We start from the raw sequence: 27,346 nt of genomic DNA on the forward strand, positions 1-27,346 counted from the left end.
GAAGTTTGAAGGCTACCTGCCTTTTGTGAATTAGCAGTTGGGACATTATTAAAAGACATGTTTAATTACTACTCATATGAACATTTTTTTTCTTTTTTCTGTTAAGATCTTTGACTTTTCTCTCACTGACAAGGAAATGAAAGATATAGAAGCTCTGAATAAAAATGTCCGCTATGTGGAGCTTTTAATGTAAGTCCCTGAATAATTTCAAAGATTGACAGCAGAGGGAAATTTGTGATCTTTATGGGATACTCACTACTACACTGTCACTTTTTACAAAAATAAAATTGGGGGCCATAAATGATGTAAACAGACTGGGAAATGTCTGGTTTCAGCTTTGTATGTCTTGTGAACTTGCCCATCCATGCTTTGTATAATATATGGCTAAAATTAGAGCTTAGAATAATGTGTGAACAATCCAGGATCCTAAATAGCCATCACATCGGATGGATCTCTTGAGCTTCACACTTTGCCCATTGTTAGGACATCACAAGGCAGTTGCTAATAGCCAAAACCAAGAATTCCTTTGGATAAGAAGTTGGCACAAACCAATTTTCTGTTCATTCATTGCTCTCCTAATATTCATGCTGCCATCAGTACAACAAAGATTAAGGTCATGTGAGAATTATATATCAGTTTACCTTTAAAAGATAGCTTCACTTTTCCTCAAGCCCTTACCTCAGCACATAGAAATGTCGTCAGTACCACAGAGTTCTATAACTAAAAACAAGGGAATATCCCTCATGTACTTGAGACAGAAATTGGAATATAAAAGCAATAGATAAATGCTAAGATCCATGACTCCTTCATGTATTGGATTATAATCGCCAGATTTTTTTTAGCCAACTAGATAGTTTGGACTCTTCTGTCTTCCCACAGTGCAACAGTCTCTGCCATGAAATTCTCTTCATCCTGAAGCTGGAAAATGGCTTTAGGTTTCCCAAAAAAGATTTAGGAGCACAACAGGCTATTTGATGAGGCTACTGCTCACCTCAGGATTGATAACATTGAAATCAGGGAAATCTGCAGAAGAATAAATTGTGTAAGAAATGACACAAGAGAGGCTAGGTTTTATTTTACACACTCCAGCCTGCTGGAAGCTATCCAGACCATCCGTGTCCTTTGATAACCAAACGAAGGTTCCAGCTTTAGCCCCAGCAACCTAATTAAAAGGGATAGCCAGTCTTAAATTGGATGCCTGGCAGTCCAAAGAAACTAACAAATAGTTAGCCAAACCAAAAAGGCCAGAAACCTTTGGCAGTACAGAGAACTGAAACAAAATTCAGTAATGGCTGTAGTCCTCAGCATATATAGCTAAGTCAGCAAGTGTTAAAAGACGTATAATTTTCTTTTACTTCTCAATAACCAAGCAATACTTTGGACATGTCCTTTACCTAGGACAGGGGTGTCTAAACTTGGTAACTTTAAGACTTGTGGCTTTCTCTATGGTGGCTGGGGAATTCTGGGTGTTGAAGTCCAAAAGTCTTAAAGTTACCAAGTTTGCAGACCCCTGACCTAAGGCTATTAGATGTAGATTATAAAATTCCAGACCGCAAGCCAGTCCCACAAAACTCATTGAGTGATTTTAGACTCCCCACTGTCTCAACCTAATCTACTCATGCAAGTGAAGTGGAGTTAAGATTAGGTTGTAAGCCACCCAAAGTCGTTGGATATGAGATGGGCAGCAAATAAATTTCATAAAAACAAACAAATAAATAAATAAGATTGAGGCCTTGAGCCTTCAGAGAAAAGGAAGGATAAATGCAGTTAGTACGCTTACTAATACTAAGTCGTCAGGCTGAGTCCGTAATTTCCATCAATCATATGAAAATTAACTTGTCTCATTGCCAGATGTTTTCTTTCAACTTTCCAGCCTATCCCAGATACTTGCTGAAAATATCTCATCCAAGTAGTAACCCAGTCTGACCTACCTTAACTTTTTGAGGTTAATCTCAAGGTCAGCTGGTGCTGCCAGCTACTGACACTACACTAGAACTAATAGTAATATTCTCTCCATTAAAATATTTAATGCAATGCTCAACAAAGCTGCAATGACAACCAGCATTTTCATTTCTTCAGAGGCCTAAAGGGAGGTGGGAGACCAGGAAGAACACCTAATATATTAATATACAATTGTGGTCTTTCTGCTACAGCTTCCAGTAGCCCGAGGCATCATGGGCCATACTAAATAATATTGAGAGTTCTGGTTTAGCAGTTCTGGAAGAACTGCAGTATTTTCATTCCTATGCTAGTTTTGCTCATAGCAAATGCTGTTTGTGAACCAGTTATGTAACTGTGTTTTTTTAACTGATTTTATTAATCCTAACTTCTAATTTCCTGCAGGTGGAAAGACCATCCTGAGTACCCTTTCTTTGATGAGTACTGAAAATTTGGGGCATCCAAGAACAAACACTCACTTGTAACATCTTACCTGGTAGCAGTTTGTATCTGGTGGTAGTTCTTAAGTCACATAACCCAATCCAATCCTTAGTGCTACAACTTACGTAGTGGATATAGAAAATAAAGAACATTTTAAAATGTAGTGTGCAAATACAGCCAAAGGTAAACTGTAGTAGAGGAAGACAGGATTGCCTTTTTTTTACATATATATGAAATATATATCTTTCTCCAGCTGTCTCAAAACTTGTCATGATTAACACACATGAAAGAACAGTTCTGGTTAAGCCTGCAAATGAACCAGAACTACTGGATGCAAAGGCAGGAAACAATGATTGAGGGCAGCAATTATTCCAAATAAATCTGGAAATAATGTTTGGCAATTGTTTGGGTTGCTTTTTATTTATTTTTAATGGCCTTCCAGTTTAGCATACTATTTTTACTCTTATATGTTTCGTTCCTATTACAGTGTTTGCATGAATAATCACATTGTGTGTCTCCCCCCCCCCCCGAAATAGCCTCCCTGAAAATGCTACTGCCAGATGTGCTAGACTGCAGCTTTCATAATTCCCAGAGACCACTGGCTGCAATAGAGAATGGGGAGATAACAAGAAGTAAGACCTGCCTTCACTTCCAACAGTTTCTTGATGTTCCACTCTATGCTGTAAATGGGAGGAGAGAGGAAACTCAAAATCTGAGCCAGGAAGAATTTAAAACCATTCCACTCACTTTGTAAATCCAAGTGAACATTTTGTAGATCTATTAAGTGAATACTTTGAACAATTCAAAGTAAGAGTACAGGTAGTCCTCAACAACCTTTTAGCAACCATTTGACATTACGAGGACACTGAGTGATTGGTGGTTATGACTGATCCTTGGAGTTCTGCCTGTCTCAGCACCCCCACAGTCACGTGATCACAATCTGAGTACTTGGAAAACCGCACTTTTCACTGGTTGCCAAGCACACTGCAGCCACATGCTCACCATTGCTACCTTCCACACCAATTTCCCCAGGAAATCAAAGGTGAAGCTGACAGGAGAGATTGCAGGTTGCTGGAATAAGCTTCCCTACCTGCACACCATCCCCCAGTCTCTCTACATTTGCACCATGCCAGCCTCTTGTGCGCCCAGACTCCCCCTCCCCAGCTCATATGGCTCCTGTTGTTTACCCCACCCACTCTTATGTACCTTCTGCAATCCACGCAACATCTGTCATATCCCTGCTTACCCCTCCCATGTTATGCGGTACCTCTCATGCACCTTTCCAGATCATCCTCCACTCAACCCACTCACCCCTTCACTCTCTCCCTCACCCAGCAGCAGCCATTTATCGGCCTGTAGGCCTGGAACTTGCATCTTCTTGGCAGCTTCCCCACTGACTTTGGTTGTGGGAATCTGGCAGGAAGTTCCCTTACCTAATTATTGTAAGATTCAATTGACAAAGGCAACCGGGTCTTCAGAGATTGCTATCACTAAGCAATGCAGTTCCACTTTATGACTGCATTGCTTAGCATTGGAAATTCCAGGTCCAATTGCCACTGTAAGTTGAGGGTTATCTGTGCTGCCATTCTCATTCCACAGTTACAGTTTGCATTAGAAAATGCATGGCACTCATGCACAGAAGGGCAACTTCAGCAGCATCCTTACATATCCTCGATTGGGATGTAAAATTTTAATCCTGCTCCAATAAGATTAGTGGGACCTCACCAATAAATCCAGTAGGAGTAAGATGTAACACTCTGTGCAGTACAAAATGTGCTGCAGTTTAACTTCTGTATGCATTCATCAAAAAGCTGGAGAGGGAGAAGACATTAAACAAATAGTCAAGGCTACCATCCAAAGCTAGATGTGTCTACATCCCATTTAGAACATGATAGTCTTTTAGCAGCTGGACATTCTGCTTTTATCTGAATCCACAACTAGAAAAACAATAATTGTCTTGCGGTAAATACATACTTTGCCTGAGACTTTCTTCCAAAACTTTAACCATTTTGCTTTCAAATGGATAACAGCTGACAAATCTGCACTGAGGTGCAAAAGGCTCAAAATGGGAAAGACAGTACCATAAATTTGGTCCTCTAATTTGTCCAAAGAAACCTTGTGAATCCAGTCCTGTTTATTCGTTGAAGATTTAAAGCAAATTAAGCCCGTAGACCCCATTCCCAAGAGAATAGTCAATTTCCAAACTTATAAAGGGGCAACTTTTTTATGACTATAGACATTTTGGAACTGGGGACAATCAGCATGTTACGATACAGCTTCATCTTGATTTACCAAGTGGCGTATGCAGAATGCTATTTTTATGTTGGAGAGGTGAAAAGAATGTATTGGCTAATGCCATCCTTGGTTCACCAGGAAAATGCCAAGCCCTCATAAAGGCTGATACATTTCAATGAGCCACTTACTCACAAGTTGTGGCAATTTTTAAAGATTTGGGATTTATCATTACAGTTTAATTTTTTGAGATCTTGGGCATTGGATATGATGTGGCCAATGCTGCCAATCCAAGCAACACAACACATGGGCTGGTTGGCAAGAGAATTCTGGGGTTGAAGTTCACACATCTTAAAGTTGCCAAAGTTGAAAAACACTGATCTAAAAACACCTTTCCCAATCTAGCCCAGCAAAGGCTAGCCTAGAGAGAGAAATCTCAGTGCTGTGAGACAAAGAGTAACAACTGATAAAGTCAGTGGCAAACATCTGCTTTGTAAAAGATGAAAATACAGCAAGGGGATAGGGAAAAAAGAATGCTATGTTGTTGTTGTTAGCTGTGAAGTCGTGTCTGACCCATTGCGACCCCATGGACAACATTCCTCCAGGCCTTCCTGTCCTCTACCATCTTCTGGAGTCCATTTAGGCTCACGTCTACTGCTTCAGTGACTCCATCCAGCCACCTCATTCTCTGTCGTCCCCTTCTTCTATTGCCCTCCATCTTCCCCAGCATTAGGCTCTTCTCCAGTGAGTCCTTCCTTCTCATTAGGTGAATGTTATATTAAAGGTAAAGGTAAAGGTTCCCCCGCACATGCGTGCTAGTCATTTCCGACTCTAGGGGCCGGTGCTCATCTCCGTTTCAAAGCCGAAGAGCCAGCGCTTATCCGAGGACGTCTCTGTGGTCATGTGGCTGGCATGACTAGACGCCAAAGGCGCACGGAATGCTGATTACCTTCCCACCACAGTGGTCCCTATTTTTCTACTTGCATTTTTACGTGCTTTTGAACTGCTAGGTTGGCAGAAGCTGGGACGAGTAACAGGCGCTCACTCTGCTACGCGGAATGTTATATTACAAATTACAAAAAAACCCCTGCACTTAGCTATCCAAAGGAAAAACTGCATAAGATTAACTGCAATGACTAAAATTACCAACCTACAGCAATAGGTGTGAACTTGTTAGAATTCTCTGCCATTATTGAATTATAGCTCCAACACTAGGCTGTGAAAGACTAACCTAACCTTTTGAGTCATCCACGAGTTCCAGAGGCATGCAGCAATAATCAAACAATACATCCCGATTCAGCAAAAAACACAAAAATAAACCCAGTTGGCTATTGTAAGCAATACAAAATACAAAATGGTGTGTTCCCATGGCTTAAATGAAACATAAGTGTTCTTGGTTTAGGATCGACACTGAAAAAGTGAGATGCCTATTTCAAAATAATTCTTCAATTGGCTACAATCAAGCAGAGAAGCCAGAATGAAGTGTACTTAGAAGGATTCAAAAGTTGGGAGCCTTGTTTGAAGTTCATCATCCAAAGAGGATGATGACAAAGATGATTAGGGGACTGAAGGCTAAAACATGTAAAAAACAGTTGCTGGAATTGTGTATGTCTAGTTTAATGAAGAGAAGGATGAGGGGGGACATGATAGCAGTGTTCCAATATCTCAGGGGTTGCCACAAAGAAGAGGGAGTCAAGCTATTCTCCAAAACACCTGAAGGCAGGACAAGAAGCAATGGATGGAAACTTACCATGGAGAGAACCGACCTAGAACTAAGGAGGAATTTCCTGACAGAACAATTAACCAGTGGAACAACCTGCCTCCAGAAGTTGTGAATGCTCCAACACTGGAAGTTTTTAAGAAGAAATTGGACAAACATTTGTCTGAAATGTATAGTGTTTTCTGCCTAAGCTGGGGGTTGGACTTCCAACTGCCAACTCTGTATTCTGAAGAAGAGATGTGGTGTAATCTAATGCACAGCCCAAGGGATTTGAGGTTTAAATCAGTTCCATACTATAAAAAAAATAAGTGAAACATGTAAATGTAATATTTAAATTAGATTACAGTTACAACCTCCATATCTAACACATACATCTAGCACTTACAATTTGGCGACAATTTAGAGAAGGGATTCAAAGAGGTAGAGTTTCAGAGAATGTAACTTTTTTAAAAAAAATCCTGGCCTTGTTTCAGAATTGCAACAAATCCATTCAAATTCAAAGGCAAACACGTTTTTCTGCCCTAGTAAAGGGCAAATGTGGATAAGTAGGACAGGTCTAACATAGCATATTGTAGATTGATTAATAGATAAAGAAGCAGAAGGGTTTTTTAATGAAATTAAATATGTGTTTGACATACTGCTGTTTGAAGATTTATTCTTCTGTCTAGTAGTACAGAACAAACCAGTTTTCTCATTTGCAAGTATTCCATAAAGTCATCTGTAAAATTTAAAATTCACATATCCAGACATGAAAACTTAGAACTTACTTGCTGAGTTTACAGTTTAGAATAAATGGTGGTATTTTAAAGCCTTAGCCAAAAAGTAGATCTTTTCAAATATAGTAGTTCTATTGACAGAAGTCCATATATTATAAAACAAATACTTTTTACTTGTATAATTCTATTGTTCAAAATTGAGCCTCCTGCAAATATACTGTAAAGAAAGTCAACCTAAGTCACAGCTAATTTCCACAGCTTTCTTTGGATTGGGGGTTACTATTGGACTCACTGGAGAAGAGCCTAATGCTGGGAAAGATGGAGGGCAAGAGAAGTAGGGGACAACAGAGAATGAAGTGGCTGGATGGACTCACTGAAGCAGTAGGCATGAGCTTAAATGGACTCCAGAAGATGGTAGAGGACAGGAAGGCCTGGAGGAACGTTGTCCATGGGGTCGTGATGGGTCAGACACGACTTCGCAAATAACAACAAATTCGACTAATACATTGCAAAATTTCCTTTCAGCTCTTGGGATTATCAGAGAAGATCTCAGAAAAGATGCAAAGGGGAACAATGCAGCTGTTTGGCTTGGCTCTTAGAAGTGAGGGGATAGCATTGTTTTCTGAAGCAGCTTTGAGCCATTGTCAAAGTAAAGGACTCCAAAAATCTGCATCGCCCTATTGTGTAAGACAGTTGCTACATATGCAGGGAAGGCTCTGCATTACCCCATTTTAATTTTGTCAATGCCTACTGTAACCAAACCTTCTGTAAATTGATGTCCATGCATCTGGAGAACATAAAAGTTTGGGGAAGGCTGCTGAAACATCTCTCTTGGTATAGAATTCCCTGTCCCACTTCTTTTCTAGGTTCTTTTAATTAAAAGAAAACCATATAGGAAGCTGCAATGTTTCAAAGGATCAGTTTCTGGAATCATCTTTATTTGCTCTATTGACATCCTTAGAAAATACAACTTGTATATTTGCAGCTCTGGGCTTTATTTGGCATGGGTAGTAAGTAGCCTCTTGATGTCCGGAAATAATGGGATATTTTTGCTGATAAATGGATATTTGATGTTTAGAAGGCCTAAAGTAACAGTATTCTAATAACTATGCAAGCCTTTTTAGTGAGCATTTTAGGAAAGTTTCAAATGTGCCCATTCCTGGTTTACATCTTGCCTTTCAAGCAATGAGCTTGAAGAAGGTAGACCTGTTCCCATCCATAAACTGATCTCCGCTCAGATCTTTGCTTAGCTTTAGCAACATGGCTTGAGAGTCCCATCAGCTCTCTAGTGAATTGTCAGAAATATCCTTCCCCTCCTTTATTTAATGGTTATATGCTGCACTACAGCTAAGAAGGTGATGATGAAAATATAAATTGTCTGGGGGCAATTTTCCAATTTACCACCTGAAAGCTGGTAATATGTGGCAGAACTATATGCATTGCAATGGGTTGGTAACTAAAAAAAAGTAGAAAGTTAAGGTGGAGTGAGTGTTCCAGTTTCTCAATTCTATATTGAGCTTCCAAAATTGTCCTCTAAAGCTTTGATTTTCAATCAGTTCCCAGTGGCATTGGCCACTGGGAACTTGACCAATGGTCAAGAAACCAAGACTGGAGGAATGGGGGGTGGCATTTAAAAAAATCAAGTGTGAGTTACTGGTATGCCATTCATGACAAGGATGATATCCCTCACCTCTCAGAAAATAATCTGATAAAGAATGAGTGTGCTGCCACCACGTGGCTGTTTTGGGGAAATTACAATGTGGGCAGCCAGACCCCCTCCTACCCTATGATGTATTTCCTCTTCCCTTCCCTTTTCTGGGATGGACTTCCTCTTCTTCCTCCCTGGAGACTCTCTTCCTCCATAACTGGGAGACATACATGTGCTCCTACATACTGGCAGACACACGTGCAGACATTGTGAGTAATTACTGTCTTCTGACCTTGGGAATACTGGCCAAATATCATCTTAACGCACCTCATCTGCTGTAATCTACTCTACATGCAAATAAAGATATTTCTAGATGATGAAAGGTGTTTCCATGAGTTCTGCTATCTGGAAAGAGTTGTTAATAGTGATAACAAGGGATTAATCACAATACATCAGCTTGATCCACAATAATGAGTTTTCTCTGCACTTACCTGAAACATTAAGAGACAACTTGGCAAAAGAAAGTAAGAAGAAAGGAAATTCGATTTAGACTCCTGCAGGACGGTAGATAAATGACTAGTAACACAGCAATTAAAACAGTGTTTCTCAACTTTGACAAATTTAAGCTGTGTGGAGTTCCAGAATTCCCCAGGCAGCATGCTAGCTGAGGAATTCTGGAAGCCCACAAAGCTTAAAGTTGTAAAGTTGAGAAACACCAAGACTGATATATGCAATATTTTGTGCAGTCTCTAACTTGTGTATCAAACCCTTTTATCATGCCATGTTTAATTATGGCAGGGAGACACCTCCCGCTTGACTCCTAATGTCAGTCCCTTAGGTTTTCTCAAAAAGGGAGGCTTTAACTTCTCCACCTCCCCTTGTAAAGTGACCAGTACAGTAAAAAAAAATGTTTGTTTGTGCACACAACCCCATCAGTATATACACACTTCACATGCTTATGAAGGTTTTATGAAAACAAGAAGCCCGTTTCACTTGTTATTATGTCATAATAAATGTTTCCAGTGATAATAAAATCAGTGAGCAAAGTATTCAAAAGAGGGTTTGCCTTCTTTCTTTTACCTCCAAGAGATGGGAATAAAGAATCACAGACATCTTTTAAATAAGAAATATTTTAAATTTATGTATACATATAAAAAAATGAAAGGCCATGAAAAAACAACAACCAAAGAATTGCTGCCTTTACAAGATCGCACAATGGGATAGTTCCTCATACTCAATAATATAGGCTGGATAAATCTGATACTTCTCAAAGATGACAAAAATAGAAGGATTCAGAACATCGTCCACACAGCTATCATAGAAGCCATTTGATTGGTTAGATTTAGGAGGAGGGCGGACATAAGAAGCTTTTCCTTGGACATAGTCTCCAACCAGAACTCTAGCTACAAACATGGTCTTTGTTTGTCTTTTTGACTTGCAGTATGCGTGGGAGTAACAGGCATCTCTGGCAAAATAGCTTCCTACAAGAAAACACATTTTAAAAAAATCAAATCCTCTGTAAAGAAAAAAAGAAAAAAAACTTTCAAAATAAATTTGCTATATATTGTTTCAGGTTTTAAGGTAAAGGTAAAGGTTCCCCCGCACATGCGTGCTAGTCGTTTCCAACTCTAGAGGCCGGTGCTCATCTCCGTTTCAAAGCCGAAGAGCCAGCGCTTGTCCGAGGACGTCTCCGTGGTCATGTGGCCGGCATGACTAGACGCCAAAGGCGCACAGAACGCTGTTACCTTCCCACCGTAGTGGTCCCTATTTTTCTACTTGCATTTTTACATGCTTTCAAACTGCTAGGTTGGCAGAAGCTGGGACGAGTAACAGGCGCTCACTCTGTTACGCGGCACTCGGGATTCGACCCGCCAAACTGCCGACCTTCTGATCGACAAGCTCAGCGTCCTAACCCACTGAGTCACCGCGTCCCTGTTTCAGGTTTTAAATATTACTAAACTACAACTCTTAATATCCCTTTGGCTGTGGTGGCTGGGACCACTGGATACTCAGATTCAGCAACAGTTTCCCAGCCCTGTTATAATAACACATTTGCCCATGTTTCTGATGGCTACCTTTTACTTCCAGTGTTCCAAAGACCTCTGCTTATGTAGTCCAAATAACACCATTTTTATACAATAGGAATGGATCAGTAGGTTCAGTGTGTGTCAGAGGGACAGTCTGAATGTGCATAGATATGGGAAATGATTAGGTGGCACACTGAACCACAGCATTCAAAACTGCAACTGTATGTCTCTCACCTGAACTTGTCCAATAGCATGATATGCCAAGTAATTGAAAGCCAGTGTAGTTGTGTAATGGTTAAGGACTTGGACAGCAGAGGCCCAAGTTCAAACCTCCACTGGACTAAGAGGTTTTTTTCAGTGATTTAGGTCCAGCAACTACCTTTCAGCTGAACAGGATTATTGTGGGAATAAAATTAGAGGAGGCTTCCCACGTACTCAGATTTCAGCTCTCAGATAAAAGTCAGGACACAAATGCATAAACTTGGGGAAATGGATAGAAAAACAATACTTGAAGATGCTGAAACTCAGATATCTTCCAATCTTGCAAATTATGTGACTTCTAGCTGTCAAGGTAGGAAATACTTAGCTCTTCCAGAATGCACTACTTCTTCCCAACTCACCAGTACCTTTTCCATATAGTGTTCCATGCGTGCCACAAATTCTCCAGTCAAAGTTTTGCCCACAGATGTCATACAGGTGAGATGTGCTAGTGCCATGAAACAAGAGCCGTTCGTCAATTTCCTTTCCTCTATTCAACTTCTTCATCTGCTCTTTTTGCCTAGAAACATACTACTTCAAGTTATGCTTGATGTCAAAAAGAATTTAAATCACTTCTCTCTTCCAACTTGGAAGACATACAGCAAAAGGATCTAAGAACACTTTACGCATTTATTATCCCAATTTAATGTAGCTTTTCCAAAGAAAGTATTAAATTAATTTTTCCCTGATCTCTTAAGCTATGATATACATAAATGATGTAATTCAATCTCTAGCATATTGAATCTGTGCTAGAATTCTGCAGAGTTGCAGTATAGCAACAATGATCTAAGTCAAAATGGGAGTAGATCAAAATTTACAGCTGATGCTTCCAGATTTCTTAGGGATACTAAAGATGACAATTCCCAGAATTATGAGTCTGTGCAACTAAAATAAATTCTGCAAGATGCAGTCTCAAGAACTTAGGGCACAGATTAGAAAAGTGATTTAAATAATAACCAGGGTCCTTTCTACATTTTGTTTATAGGCCACAGCCTATTCATAGCCAGATAAACATGATACATGATTACAAAATATACATTCACAACTGTACTAATACTCAATAGACAACATAAGTTCCAGATACTGAATCCAATTATTTTATCATGATTTTGTCTCTCCAGGAAGAAAATTAAAATCTAGTACAAACCACTGAAAGACTTGCCAGAGAGAAGGATTCTGAATTCTTTGAAGTCTATGTATAATGTAATCTTGCATTGTCTTCTCAAAAAGCATCTTGATTTCATGATATTCTTCTGAAGAATTAGAGATCTCTACCAGCTGTGAACAAGATCAGAGCTATTGTGAACGAATTTTTTAGTTGCTTTTGATCTATCAAAAGTTTTCATTCTTTCTATATCAAAATAGGGACTCATAACATAATCCATGCAGATGAAATAAATTAAGAGAAGAATAAGTTTCTTTAAAATAATTAGAGTTGGGTTTACACGTTGGACGAAGTACTTGTAACATCTTTTTCACAATGAACGAACCTAACCTGCAATGTCGCGCGGTTGAACGGAGAGATGGACACTTGAGCTGGGTAGTATTTCTTTATTGAGTCAGAAATGAAGCTGGAGCAAAGGGGTTACCTGGCGTCTCTTTATACCTGCCCAGGTGAATGGTGACCAATAGATTTAAACCTGGGCTTCCCGCCAGTGCAGGTGGCCAATGGATTTAAACCCTGGCTTCCCGCCAGAGCTGACCATGCCCTGGGGCTGTCAACGACTCGCTCTATTCAGGCTTTCCCGCCAAAGCGGTTATAGCCTGGAGCTGTCCAGCCCCCTGCTGTGCTGACATTTCCATGTATGCTTTAAAGGCATACACTACACCCCTTCCCCCATAGTGAGGAATTACCCCCTGTCATTCTGTCTCCATAACTATATACACTTATTTACACTATACACAAAATTTACATATACAAGAGTTTACAATTGTTATTCCTTGGTTGCTTTGCCACCCCCTAAGAACGCACATAGTCCGCGAAGTAGCTTGGAGCCTTGTGTGGCCTGCTTGATCTTCTTGGGACTGGTTCACCTGGTGGTGTGGTGCTATGTCTAGGCTCTCTTCCTTGTTGTGAATGTTGTGGTGGATTGTGGTGTGTGTGTGTGTGTGTTGCGGTGCCCGGGTTTTGTGTTCTGCTGGGTTCTGGTGACTGCCTGGTTTCTCTGTCAGTCTCCTGCCTGGGGTGGGGTTGCCACTGTGCCCCTCTGGTAACCCTCCTGGGTGTCTGCATCTGTGTTTGTGTTGGCTCTTCCTCCTCCGCCCCCAGCGTGTCCTCTATAACCCTTTCAGGAGCCCTTTTCCTCAGCTGATCCAGGTGCCTTTTCCAAAGAAGTCCCCCCTCCACCCTTACTCTGTAGGAATGTGGTCCTGTTTGTTCTAATATCTCCCCTGGCACCCATGGGTTACCTGTGCTATAGTTCCCAGCCCAGATGGGGTCTCCTGTGTTGAAGCTTGTTATGATGTTGGGGGTCCCGGTGTCTGCTGCTACACTGTCTGGGTGAAGCCTGTCCAATGTTGTTATGAGGCATCTGCCCCATCTGAGTTCCGCTGGACTTTTGCCTGTGGCGGTGCAGGGTGTTGCATGTTGGTGTAGGAGGAATGTGGCTAGTCTTTGCTTCCAATTTCCCTGTACTATGCGCTTGAGGGCATCCTTTGTTGTCTGCACGAATCGTTCTGCCAATCCATTACTGGCAGGGTGGAAGGGAGCCGAGGTGGCGTGCCTAATCCCCAATGTCCTCAGGAACACCTGGAAATCCGAGGAGGTAAATTGTGTTCCATTATCTGACACGATTACATCAGGCAGACCATGTGTAGCAAACATCCCCCTCAATGCTTGAATGGTTCCTGCTGAGGTCATGTTGCCCACAGGCATCACCTCCAGCCATTTAGAATGGCTGTCTACTGCTACCAGAAATGTGTGACCTTGGAATGGGCCTGCATAGTCTATATGCACCCTGGACCATGGTGAGTGTGTTTCCTCCCACTTGTGGACTGGTGCATGTGGTTGTTCTGGCCGTGTCCTCTGGCATGTGTAACACCCCACTACTAGTTCTTCTATCTCCTTGTCCAACCCTGGCCACCACAGGTAGCTCCTTGCCAGGGCCTTCATTCTTACTATTCCTGGGTGGCCTTCGTGTAACGACTGGAGGACTCTTTCTCTGAGCCTCATGGGGATGATGACTCTACTTCCCCACAAGAGGCATCCCTTGTGTGTGGACAGTTCATGCCTTCTGGAGAAGTAAGCAATGAACTCTTGCCCTGGTGATTTGTCCTGCCACCCACTGCTCACCCATGATTGTACCCTGCTCAGAACCTTGTCCTTGGGGGTCTCTGTGGCTATGTCCCTTGTGTTGAGGGGGCATTCTGGCAGTTCCTGTATTGCCAGTATTTGGACAGCCGGTGCTGGGTATGGCTCAGTGTCCCTTAGGGGAAGTCTACTGAGGCCATCGGTGTGCCCCATCTCTTTGCCCGGCCTGTGTACCAGTTTGCATGAGTATGCGGACAGGAATATGGACCAGCGTAACATCCGGGGTGACAGGATCTGTGGTGTCTGCTTCTTTGTTGTAAATAACCCTAATAATGGCTTATGGTCTGTATAAATTTGAAATTCCCTACCATAAAGGTAGTCATGAAATTTCTTTACCCCTGCAACCACTCCCAGTGCCTCCTTGTCTATCTGGGCATAGTTCCGCTCTGCAGCTGACAGGGTCCTGGAGTAGTAGGCGATGGGTGCCTGAGTTCCATCCTCCCTTAAATGGCTGAGCACTGCCCCAATCCCATAAGGGGACGCATCGCAAGCAAGGCAGATTGACTGGTCCTCCCTGAAGTGGGTGACTGTGGCATTGCCTGCTAACAGGTTCTTCAGTGTTTTGAATGCATTAGCGTGTTAGCGTGTTTGTCAGTCCAGTTCCAGGATGCTTGCTTGTCAAGCAACCTGTGTAGGGGTTCTGCAATCGTAGCCTTGTGTGGCAGGAATGCGTGATAAAAATTGAGGAGGCCCAGGAATGCCTGCAACTCAGACTTGCTTTTGGGGGTAGGGGCTTCTTTGATTGCCCTGACTTTGGATGCAGATGGGTGGATGCCTTGAGCATCAATCCTGAACCCCAGGAACTCTGTCTCAGTTACCCCAATCTTGCATTTCTCCCTTTTGAGCTTCAACCCTGCACCGCTGAACCTCTCAAGTACTGCGTTCAATCGGGCTGCCAGTACATCCTTGAAGCTGGCTGCGATCAGGACGTCATCGAAATAGGGGCAAACCCCTGGTATTCCCTTGAGGGTCCTTTCCATCACCTCCTGGAATATTCCAGGAGCCACGCTGACCCCGAACTGCAACCGGTCTACCTGGAACGCCCCCTTGTGTGTGATGATTGTTTGTGCTCTAGCAGCCCCTGGGTCTACCGGCAGCTGCTAAGCTTGGGCAAGATCCAGTTTGGCGAACACCGACCCGCTTTGCAGGGACACCAGAATGCTGTTTACTGCAGGAACCGGGTATGAATGAGTGCTCAGAGCCTGGTTGATTATCCCCTTATAATCAGCGCAAATTCTAATTTCGCCGTTTGCCTTGAGTGGCGTTACGATGGGGGTTTCCCATTCCGCTCCATCGACTGGCGTTAGCACCCCCTGGTCTACCAGCTTATCCAATTCCCGCTCTATCTTGTGCTTTAGCGCAAACGGAACCCTCCTAGCCTTCATCCTTATGGGTTGCACCTGGAGGTCTAACTTAAATGAGATTGGGGGACCTGTGTACCTTCCCAGCTGCCCGTCGAACATGTCCACAAAATCCTTGCAGACAGCTTCAAGGGAAAGGCAGCTCCGCGTCTGGTGAATCCCCGTGATTCCGATGCCCAGCGCGTTGAACCACCCTAACCCCACGAGGCTGGTCCGCTGGCCTTCGACGACCAGCACACTTAATTTCCCCTCGAACCCTTTGTACTGAGCCCTCACCAACGCCTCCCCCCGGACGCTAATGGGTGAATTCTGAAAGTCAGAGAGGGTCAGTCTGGATGGCCTCAAGGGAACCCGTTGGCCTCTCCGTTTGCAAATCTCATTAAACGTTCTGGCAGAGATGATGGACACGGCTGACCCTGAGTCCAGCTCCATCGTGCAGGGGACCCCTTGCAACTTCACCCTCAATTTTATTTTCGGGGTTAGCGCCGCAGGGGCCCCTGTTAGGTGAACGTCCGGCCATCCCGCCGTGTTGCTGACTGTCAGTCGTGGCAACCGCTCCCCGGTACCTGTAGCGAACTGGAACTCTGCCTCCACCTCGTGCAGGCTATCCCGCTGCCTGCTCCTGCAGACCGCCGCAATGTGCCCGGTTTTTCCGCATGCCCGACACTTGGCCGACTTGAAATGGCAGGTAGACCAGGGATGCTGCCCTCTGCAGCTGGCGCAACGGGTAGACCGGGAGCTGTTCGTGCCGCAGTCGGAACACTGGGTAGACCGGGGTTGTCCGCAGCCGCTGTGCTGGGTAGACCGGGGGCCGCAACCGCAATGCTGGGTAGACTGGGGCCGATTCGCACTGTAGCCGTGGAGTTGGGTATACCGGGGGCCGTTCGCTCCACGCCTGCACTCCTGGCATCTCGTGTCCGCCACGGCTGGTCTTGGCTCCCTCACATTGTCTCGGTTGGAGGTGACGGGTCGCTGTTGTCGGTGGATGGCGTCCACTTCCAACTCTGCCCCGTCCGCGTCGCCGCACCCGCTCAACTGGTGGATGGATCTGCCTTCCCTCGCGTCGGACTCCTCGGCCGCGTCCCAGGCTAGGAATTCCTCTTGGACATCCCTCAGGGTCAGCTTCTGCTTTGCAAAAATTTTCTGGTGCAGCTTCCTGTCCCTCAACCCGCAGACGATCCAATCCCGCAGCCGGATCTCTAGATTCTCAAAATTACAGAGGCGAGCTGCCTGCCTCAGGGCGGCCATGTATTGATTGGCAGACTCACCCGGACGCTGGTCCTGCTTCTTGAAACGATACCGCCAGGCAATCTCGGACGTCTCGGGCTTGAAGTGCTCGGTCAGCTTTGCCAGCAACTCGTTGTACCTGATGGAGTGGATGACGTCGGGTGCGCAGAGACCGACCGCCAGCTGGTACGTTTCCGTGCCACAGCTGCAGAGTAGCGCTGCCGCTCTCTGCCGGTCATCTTTCACCCCGTTTGCCTGTAGGTAGCACTCGAGCTGCCCCACGAAGGCTTCCCACTCCTCTGGGCGGTTGCTATTGAAAAGGGGATACTGACCCAGTTGTGCCATTCCGCCGTCTCGGTCGTCCTGCGCCTTGGTCCGGGGCTGCCGATTGGATTCCATCCGCGGCTAGCGTTGTCCGGTGCAGGATCCCACCTTTGTCGCCAGTGCAATGTCGCGTGGTTGAACGGAGAGATGGACACTTGAGCTGGGTAGTATTTCTTTATTGAGTCAGAAATGAAGCTGGAGCAAAGGGGGTTACCTGGCGTCTCTTTATACCTGCCCAGGTGAATGGTGACCAATAGATTTAAACCTGGGCTTCCCGCCAGTGCAGGTGGCCAATGGATTTAAACCCTTGCTTCCCGCCAGAGCTGACCATGCCCTGGGGCTGTCAACGACTCGCTCTATTCAGGCTTTCCCGCCAAAGCGGTTATAGCCTGGAGCTATCCAGCCCCCTGCTCTGCTGACATTTCCGTGTATGCTTTAAAGGCATACACTACATAACCACTCTAGTTTATATACTATGGCCTCACCATGTACATAAAAAAATCTTAATCACAGTACATCATTGTTCCATTTACTATGACTTTAATCCCTCTAATAAATTATTCAACCTTGATTTACAGTTAAGCATTACATATGAACAAAGTCATCATGCTAAATAACCACAATTAGAAACAAGCCATGGCTTAGCATGAGGCATGAATAAATAACTTACTGTAAATCATCCTATTCTAACCTTTGACTCTCAGATATTGACTTCAGCTCTTAACATACCCAAATGTTAAGGATTATAGAATTGTCATCCAGCAATATTTCAGTACTCAAAGATTACTTTTAATGCTGCTGAGTGTACCCTGCTTGATAGATTCTTCTGTACAGATTTTACCATGAAGGTTTAAATAGAATATTGCCAAGGGACATGATGGGTAACCTTAGCAAAACTATTCACATATCACTATTTGCCAGAGAGGTATTTCACATTTAATTCTGTCTGATGTTCACAAAAACCAGTAGTATCTTTCAAGCTACTTAAAACCTAATTTCAGAAGAAATGGTGGACTATTTCAAACTATGTGGCTTTTATATGACATATGACAGAATTAAGAAGGTATGGGTGTCATCTCTATGCACTTACAGGGGCATAGGGAATAGCAATAGCAATTTGACTTATATACTACCTCATGGCACCTTACAACATTTTCTGGGCAGCTTCCAATGAAGAAGCATTATTTGCATATTGCCCCTAACAATTTGGGCCCTCATTTCACTGACCACAGAAAGATGGAAGGCTGTATCAACCTTGAGTCCTGTCGGAATCGAACTCTAAGCTATGAACAGAGCTTGCCTGCAGTAATGCACTTTAACCACTGTGCCACCAGGGCTTTTAGAGAAGCTTATGAACCAACCATACCACCAAACAGTATTTTTCTTGGCTAATATCTTTCCCTAGAAATGTTGTAAAGAATGACATCTGTCAACATTACAGCAATGGTCAAATGGCCAGGAACAAAGGGAAATGCTGGTCCCCAACAAACTCTGAATGCATTTGAGCCCCTATGGACTTTGGACAAAGTTCCAGGAAGTAGAGTGGAAGAATGTACCAAGTTTGGGGTGGGTAGAGAAAGAAAAAGGGAAGTAAGTTCCCCAACTGCACATGGAAGGTGTTTTTTTAATGAGGGCAGAAACAGAGGTTGTTGCTATGGTCAGATAAAACAGAATACCTTATAGCCTATGTCAGGAAGGGCTGATTGATCCCAGGTTGAAGGAAACAAGTGGAAGGGAAAAGATGATTCAAAACGCCAGCTGGAAATGGGAAATAAAGAAACAAAGAGGATTCCTGTTGTAGACAAATCTCATTTAATTTCCAATTTTATCTATTTTAGAGCAGACTTCCCCAATTTGATAATCTCTGCAGGTTTTTGGCCAAAATATTCATTGTGCTGGAAATGATGAAAATGGCAGTCTAACTCTCTGAAGGATACCAGGTCATGAAAACCTGTGTTAGTTTCCCAAACTAATTTTTCCAACTGTATTTGCCCTTTCCCAAGTTATTGAAAGCTATTAGAACTGGAAAGCTATCCCTAATCTCATCACTTTTATTTCATCAAATCCTGGATTAGTAAAGGGGTAAAATGATGGAGAGGATATATTTGTGTATAACAGTGTCCCAAGACTGAGAATTGAGCCCAAGCCATGAGCAATGAAGCAGATTTTATAATTGTAACAAAAAGATGTATTTAAAGAAATACATGATTAGGATAGGCCTAGCACCCATTTGACCACAGTTTACAGGAGGAGAGCCAGAGAACAGGCTTAATTCCCTGAAGTATCTATATCTCAGAGCTCCTTATGGTCAAATTGATTGAGAGTCACACTTCCAACAAAATCATTGGGAAGCATATCTTGGAAGTGGAAGCTGAATATAAACATGATTCAAGTTTCAGCAAACTGCAGGAATCTTTTGTATTTAGGGACCCTACTTAAAAATAACCCAGAAATTGGACTGAAGCACAGCTATAGCACAACTCAGGACAAGGTTACAAATGCATTTCAGCAATATATTTCTTATAACACCTAAGGATTACTGAGAAACACTGAGCTTCATTCATTTAGGGTTTATGTACTGCATTGACACACTAGGTTTTTAGCTTAGCATGAGATGTGAGTCCACTAGTTTGATTTGGACGTTTATGATAAAATGAGTGTGAATCAGGCCAACAAGACCATGATTTAAATCAGTAGTCCGTGGACCCCAGGGGAGCCGCAATGTCATCACAGGGCCCCCGCAAAAGCTTGAAGAAATGTTACGATTTAAATTTTGAGTTAAATCTTGAGGGTCCATGGCCATGGTCAGTAACCACAAAAGGAATTTAAAGGGGGATCATGGTGAAGAAAAGGTTGAGAATCACTGGTTTAAATAATATATTGATTAGCACAATGTAAAAATCCAGTTGGCGTTTATTTGTTTGGAAATGTTTCATTGGATTAATGCAAGAAAGATTTCTTTTCCACCGACCTTTTGCTTTAAATGGCTGAAATCCCTTTCTTCATTTTCCTATTAAAATAATTGCTATTTTTTCTTCCCACAATGTTATGTGGTTTTAAACAGAGGTCTGGAATATGATGATACCGCCTGCCCAAAGGCCACATGGACTGTGGCTAGCATCACTGTGAAATTACTAAAGTAGCAGAACCAAAACTGGGAGAAGGGGGAAGGATTTTTACATCACATGATCAAAATTTGGATGCTTGGCAACTGGTTCATATGGTTGCACATCCTGGGGTCATAATCACCTTTTGTGACCTTCTGACAAGCAAAGTCAATTGAGAAGTCAGATTCACTTTACAGTTGTGTTAGTAACTTAACAACTGCAGTGATTCACTGAACAACTGTGGCAACTATAGTCACAAAATGGGGCAACTGTCTCACTTAGCAACAGAAATTTTGGACTCAATTGTGGTTGTAAGTAGAGGAGTACCTGTAAATGATTTTGTGAAAAATGCTAATTACCTCTTCTCACTTTTGCGTCTACCTCCAAAAAATACAAGTCGGGGCCATCTGCAGACTTTCCTCTGTGTTCCGTAGTACACATTTCTCTGAACCATCTCTTGAAGGAAAAAGCAATACCCACTGTCAGATAACTCATCTATGCTAAGAATTAATTCACTTATCAATTAAACTTAAATACAAGGCATTGTAGGCTGCTACTCTTGGACTGCTGTTGTCAATAACGCTATGTGGACTATGCAGAAAAGCCACAAAAATGGGTATTTTATGTCTACTGAGGGACTATATTTGGTGCACTTGGTCAGATTTACATTTGATTATTAATATAATAGAGGGAAGCCCTTCTCATTGGAAATCAAGAGACTTCCAAAGAACACCCAAGAGGAACACCCATTTTTCACTTCCTAAAAAACACTGTGCTATTCCACAATTAGCAATATTGAGTTTAGTAATATTTAAAAATAAGGTAAGATACCAGAATCTCAATCAGATCAGTCTCATGGAAATTTAATCTTTAAATTTAAGATATTATCAAGAAGAGACAAATTATACCACAAGGACTCTGGATGAACAAAATATTTAATTATTAAATTTGTTAAATTAATGATTTATCAAGAAAATGTCTATTTTTGGCAACAATAGATATTTGTTCAGGATGTTTTTTTAAGCCCACAGTACTATTCAGTAGTCTTAAATGGTAATTGTTTTGCCTGTCTGCATATATTTTTTCATGTGATAGTTTGAATAAATTAGGCTAATTCATATTAGCAATGAATGTTGGGGATGGCTGCATGGGGAGTTTTTAAAAATCAAAATGGTAGCCTCAACAGTGTGAACAAAGTTCCATCCCTGAAAAAAAAAATCCTCATCATGTGAGTTGCAGCTACCATTTTGACTTCTTTGATATATATTCACATGGGCATCCGAGTTAGCAGTCATTGTCACATACCAAGCTATTATTGCTAAAAAAAAAATACCTTGAAAATTTAATGAATACAGCTGAGTCCCAGCCTGGAAGAATACAACTCCTCTGTAGTCAGTTAGGAAAGTAACCTCTAACTCAGAGGATGATATTGAGGCAACACAGTGCTCAGAATCCTGAAAAACAGAAAGGAAAAACAGAGACCAAAGTAGGAAAGAAAGGGAAATGGATAATTTAATTTTGATCATTGGAGAGCAAATCACAAAACAGCATGTTATATTACAGTAGTCCTTGCTTATCAACTCTCTCAGTTATGATGGTGATGAAGAACTAATTTTATCACCAGTGCTCACATTTACAACTTTTCCAGGTCTACTGTATAAAGCAAAGAAAAGCTGAAGTATGATCATAAGCACAGTTGTGGTTTCACTTTGAGATCAATTCACTTAACCACCGAATTTCTGGTCCCAACTGTGACCCCTAAACTATCCATCTGTACAGATAGTCCTTGATTTACGACCACAATTGAGCCCAAAATTTATGTTGCTGAGTGAGACAGTTGTTAAGTGAATTTTGCCCATTTTATAAACGTCCTTGCCACAGCTGTTAAGTGAATCACTGCATCTGTTAAGTTAGTAACTAGGTTGTTAAGTGAATCTTAACACTTATGTGACAAGTGAAGCTGGCTCTCCTATTGACTTTGCTTGTCACAAGGTTGTCTCAGGGGCTACCACAAAGAAGAGGGAGTCAAGCTATTCTCCAAAGCACCTGAAAGCAGGACAAGAAGCAATGGATGGAAACTAGTCAAGGAGAGAAGCAACCTAGAACTAAGGAGAAACTTCCTGACAGTTAGAACAATTAACCAATGGAACAACCTGCCTCCAGAGGTGGTGAATGCTCCAACACTGGAGGCTTTTAAGAAGAGACTGGACAGCCATTTGCCTGAAATGGTATAGGGTTTCCTGCCTGAGCAGGGGGTTGGACTAGATGATCTCCAAGGTCCCTTCCAACTTTATATTATTATTATTATTATAAGGTTACAAAAGGGGATCACATGACCCTGCACACTGCAACCATCCTAAATAAGTCAGTTGCCAAGCATCTGAATGTTGACCATGTGACCATCAGGATGCTGTAACGGTCATAAGTGTGGAAAATGGTCATAAGTCAGTTTTTCCAGTGCTGTTGTAACTTTGAATGGTCACTAAATGAACTGTTGTAAGCTGAGGACTTCCTGTATTTAGCTCTACCATCCATCCTCTAAAGCAGAGACAAGCAATATTCATGGGCCCAGGTGCTGCTCTGCAGTGATGCCGAGAGCAGCAGAAAAGGTTCAAATATCATATTCAGCAATAGTTTGCTTTATCATGATTTAATAAGCTGTTATAAATATTAATAGCTGAGCTCACAGTGTCTCAAGTCACAAAGTGTGCAGCACACTAAGCCAAAGGCAAAGAAATTGCTTTGCGTTATAATTTATTGCCATGTGTGAACCCAGCTAATAAATCTGTGTAGCAAAATTGAAGCTCTTTGAAGCAGCAACGACAGCAACCCTGGTCTGATTCATCAGCAGATAAAAGTTTACCTTTTGGCCATACTCGATCCACTTGCCATTTTCATCCAGCCAATACCAGATAAACTCTACTCTGACAATGGAGTCAAACAGCATGACCGCTGGCATTCGCTAGGAGAGTCAGATATGAATTCTGGCACCAGGCATCTTCTGGGGAAAAAATCAGGCATGTCAGCAAGCATGTAAAAACAAAGGAGGGAAACCAATCAATTTGACATTTTGCTATGAGACAAAGAGGTAGACATTCACTGTCCTCCAGTTAGGCTCTTCTGTGTAGCAGCCCTGCCCTGTGGAACACCTTGCCCCCACCACCACCACGAGATGAGACAGGGCCCCATTCTTCTAGCCTTCCGAAAGAGCACCAAGACCTGGTTTTGCCAATTAGCATGTGGGTCAAAGAGTAATAGGGAAGCTTGGGGATAGTTGGGGTCATGATGAGTTTCTCTCAACCTTTTTAATGTTTTAACTTTTAATATCTTAACTCTGTCTTTTAAAAATTGTTTTAACTTGTTCCTATTTATGCTTTTATTTCAGATATTTTTACTGTACACTGTGTCACTTAGGTGAAATGAGCTGTGTAGAAATGTGGTGAATAAATAATGGCAGCCATTTCCCTACCAGGCTGTCTTGCAAACTATATGGCTTGCAGTGCTACCTAAGAAACAACAGAGAAGCCAAGTCTGTGTTTGGCAGCCAACTTCCTTTCGCTAGGAATGGCCTCCCATCTTGACCCATAAAAGAAAAATAGCAACATTGGAACCATCCAGTGGTGGCTTCATCAGTCATTGCGCAATGTCCACTTTAATCCCAAATCTCATGGCAAACGTACTGACTAGCACTGACAACACTATAGAAAAGACTGTATGTTTGTTCCTGCCTTAGCACACTTGTATTTCATTATTCATCGGATTTCTCTTCTGCCTTCCCTCGGGAGCTTGAATTCTAGTCTTCCCCACAGAACAAGTCATCTGTAAGGTAGGTTGGGCTCAGAGGTCCAAGGTCACCTAGTTGGTTTCAGTAGCTGAAAGCACATTTGAAGCTCCATCTTCCTGGTGCTAGTGCAAGTTTAACTGCAACATGGTGTGTGAGTCTAGCTCAGGGGTAGGCAACCTCGGCTCTTTTATGACTCATGGACTTCAACTCCCAGAATTCCTGAGTCAGCTATGCTGACTCAGGAATTCTGGGAGTCGAAGTCCATGAGTCATAAAAGAGCCGAGGTTGCCTACCCCTGGTCTAGCTAGTCTTAGATTCAAAATTGTTTTTTTAAAATATATTTTATTGATTTTTAACATACATCTTAATATTTGGCAAACAGCATGTTGTCTGGGTTAGTGTTTAAAAAACAATCAATTAATTTCTATAATTATATAGTCCATAGAATAGCTTTGCTTGATTTCCTCTTCTTCCAATAATATTCTCTTTTGCCAACCTTAAATTAATACAGTTCTTATTTAAACAAATGACCATTAAATATAGACATTTTTCTCATGCTTCTGGAAGTAATAACCACATCAGTATAAAGCTTCTTTTCATTGATCATCTTGATTGCCTCGTCATAAATCCTGTTTACATTCTTATTTAAATTTGTTTTCCCCACAATATTCAAAACATTCTTACTGGTTAAGATTTTCTCAGAATTAGTTACACTTAAGTATTTAAGTCTTTTTTCTCGTACAAGCCATCACATTTTTACATTTTTCATATCTTAAAAAAAAGGGAAAAAGAAAAAAACCCTCAAGTAATATAGTATGCCTTCTTTCTTTTTTTCTTTTGTGTTTGGTTTTTTGACATGAGAAATATAAAAATGTTGGGATGGTTTATATAAAATAAATGTTTTCAAAATTGTTAAGTATCCATCCCTTATGCAGGGCTAATCTCTTCCATCTTCTCTAATTCTCCTGGGGGGGAAAAATCCTACTCAAGCTCAGGATGGTCATATCCTATCACAACAACAAAAGATCTGTCGAATGCAACCAGGGAAAATATCTATATCTGAAGTAGATCTGAGCAGAACAGAAAAGTTGTAAAGCAAAGCACTTGCTTTCAAAAGACCTCCATTTTAGATATTACTTTCTAGGGTAGCATTGAAAATACTACTAAACTGTCTGAAATTCCACAGTATCCAAATCAAACCTGCTTTGATAAGATTCGGCTAGATAGAACCATGGTTTATAGTACTAGATACCTTCCTAAATTCATATATAGTACAGAAACAAATCTGGGACTTGATCATGCATTATCCTTCCTTTTGGATATAAAAACCAAATCCAATGACCACATATCTATATCTATTTCTATATTGCAACAGTCAATGGGCATCTCCTTATTATGAACATTGTAACATGCTTGACTTGGTTATTGAGTCTGTTGAATATCATAAAGCATAAACTGAACAATGCCCTGGATTCATGCAATATGTTAAACTATCTCAGACTAGCCAGCATGTTGCATACATTCAGACAGTAGGTTTGTGACTGACCTAATTTAAGCATGTTTGTATGCATACAGTTCCTTCCTATTGTTGCTCTAGTTTGGCCAAGATGCATTACCAATTAAATGGATATGTTATTCTGTTATTATCCCCAATTCAGTGGTGGGATTCAAATATGTAAACAACTGGTTTTCTGTGTGGATGTTGCTTCTGGAAGTCCATTCTGGGCCTGGGCAACAAAAAATTAGCTACCAGTTCTTCCGAACTGGCCGAATCCCACCACTGCCCCAATTCCTTGGAAATACATATTTCCAGGGCTTTTTTGTCATAGAATGCTCAGAACGGAGTTCCGGCACCTTTTTTGGATGGAACCTTGTAGGGTAGGCAAGGGGGGTTGTATGACATGTGTGAGTTCCGGCACCTTTTTCTTTTACAAAAAAAGCACTGCATATTTCAAATAAACACTTTCGAAGAATTTCAGCAAGCAGCACATTAAATTTTGCCCTGAGGCTTTCCTGTGAACATATTTAAATGACACCTTTCTCAATTTAATGTTCCCAGATTGATGGGTTACAACTTCATCATATCCATCCAGCTGTCCTTTGCTAGGCCTGGGGCAGTTGCTGTTAAAAAAAAACAACCCTCGAGAGAACCAATTTATTCACTTACCTTTTCTTTGAGTTCCTTCTCTTGTCTTTTATTATTCTCTAGATAAATCCAGCAACAATATTCACGTAGAAACAGCAAGGGGGAAAAAGTATATATCCATTTTTTCATGTGAACTAATTTTGCAGCAATCGAACTATACTAGTAAGATTACAACCAGCCCATCAAAATACAAGGCTTGATCAAATTCATGCCAGAGGGGAAGTTTTAAAACAGTCAGAAAAGGCTACAAAATGAAAACAAGGAAACAAAACAAAATCTCACTACAAAGTTTCTAATTCCCAAAATTTTATGGCAGACGTCACTTCCACCTAATTCTAAAGTAAAGCTTTCATATTGCAGGTAATCAAAATCCCAATGTCACTTCTTTTTCTTCTTTTTCATGGAGCCTTGACTTCTGTCTGAACTTTTTTCTGAGCTCCTACTCTCTAACTTAGCTGTGAGGACAAAGAACAAGCCTCCAGGATTACCTCGTGGGCGGGATAATTAACTGGAAAGTCAGCTGCTCCTAGGTAAAAGTCCACCTATTAACCCCTTCCCAGATCTTTCTTGAACTAGTTCCTGCCTATAGAAAACTATTGTTCACGCAGATATTACAGTCAACTGGGATAGGCTTTTTAAAAAATCATTTTACAGCCTTTATGTTACACACTTCCATTATTATTTTATTCCCTCCTGAACCAGGAAATTAATTCAGAACAGGAGAGGACAGTTTTGTGGATACTGGCAGAAAACTCTCCACAGTCACAAAACTATAATTATTCCTAGAATTAGTGGAGCAGGTTCTATTCATTTGTCTATTTTGTTCTGTACACAAGTAACACTGTACCTCAGAATAATCACAGAACTTGTATTTGAACAATCTGCTAGGCTAAAAGGTGGCTAGCTGGTTTATGGTACAGTGTACCTAATAACCACAACCTAAAACTAGTGGATATAAACCACTGCAATTTCAATCAAAGTGATCCACATCTAACAATCTCTTGATAGCAAATGCACTCTCAAATTGGGGAACATTTTTTTTTATTGAAAAGTTTTACAATACATTTTTGAATACAACCCCCCTCCCCCTCCCCTCTCCCCAACCCT

General features: G+C 41.8%; 2 protein-coding genes across 4 annotated transcripts in view; one reads left to right on the forward strand and one right to left on the reverse strand.

Annotated features, from left to right (window-relative positions):
• The window catches only part of AKR1D1 (aldo-keto reductase family 1 member D1), a gene marked incomplete at its 3' end in the record, with an annotated part of 42,182 nt that extends 39,796 nt beyond the window's left edge, over positions 1-2,386 (forward strand). Inside the window, exons 8-9 of the mRNA XM_081331875.1 lie at positions 107-189; positions 2,344-2,386. Of these exons, the coding sequence (XP_081188001.1) occupies positions 107-189; positions 2,344-2,386 (126 nt within the window). The remainder of the gene's footprint in view (positions 1-106; positions 190-2,343) is intronic.
• Positions 2,387-9,781: 7,395 nt separating this feature from the next.
• Positions 9,782-26,664, reverse strand: LOC308669509 (protein mono-ADP-ribosyltransferase PARP12-like). Of its 3 annotated transcripts, none has more exons than XM_081330243.1 (8): positions 26,261-26,664; positions 23,173-23,310; positions 21,643-21,763; positions 20,669-20,765; positions 18,879-18,960; positions 12,128-12,258; positions 11,349-11,428; positions 9,782-10,176 (listed from the first exon to the last, which is right to left on the reverse strand). In XM_081330243.1, the coding sequence occupies exons 2-8, from the start codon at positions 23,266-23,268 to the stop codon at positions 9,896-9,898; spliced, it is 888 nt and encodes a 295-aa protein (XP_081186369.1). In that variant the 5' UTR covers positions 23,269-23,310; positions 26,261-26,664; the 3' UTR covers positions 9,782-9,895. The 3 variants fall into 3 exon arrangements, with proteins under 3 accessions (XP_081186369.1, XP_081186368.1, XP_081186367.1); XM_081330242.1 differs by having other exon boundaries at positions 11,349-11,500; XM_081330241.1 differs by having other exon boundaries at positions 11,343-11,500.
• Positions 26,665-27,346: the final 682 nt, after the last annotated feature.

Source organism: Vipera berus (genome assembly GCF_964194415.1).
Source record: "Vipera berus genome assembly, chromosome: 6".
NCBI lineage: Eukaryota > Metazoa > Chordata > Lepidosauria > Squamata > Viperidae > Vipera > Vipera berus.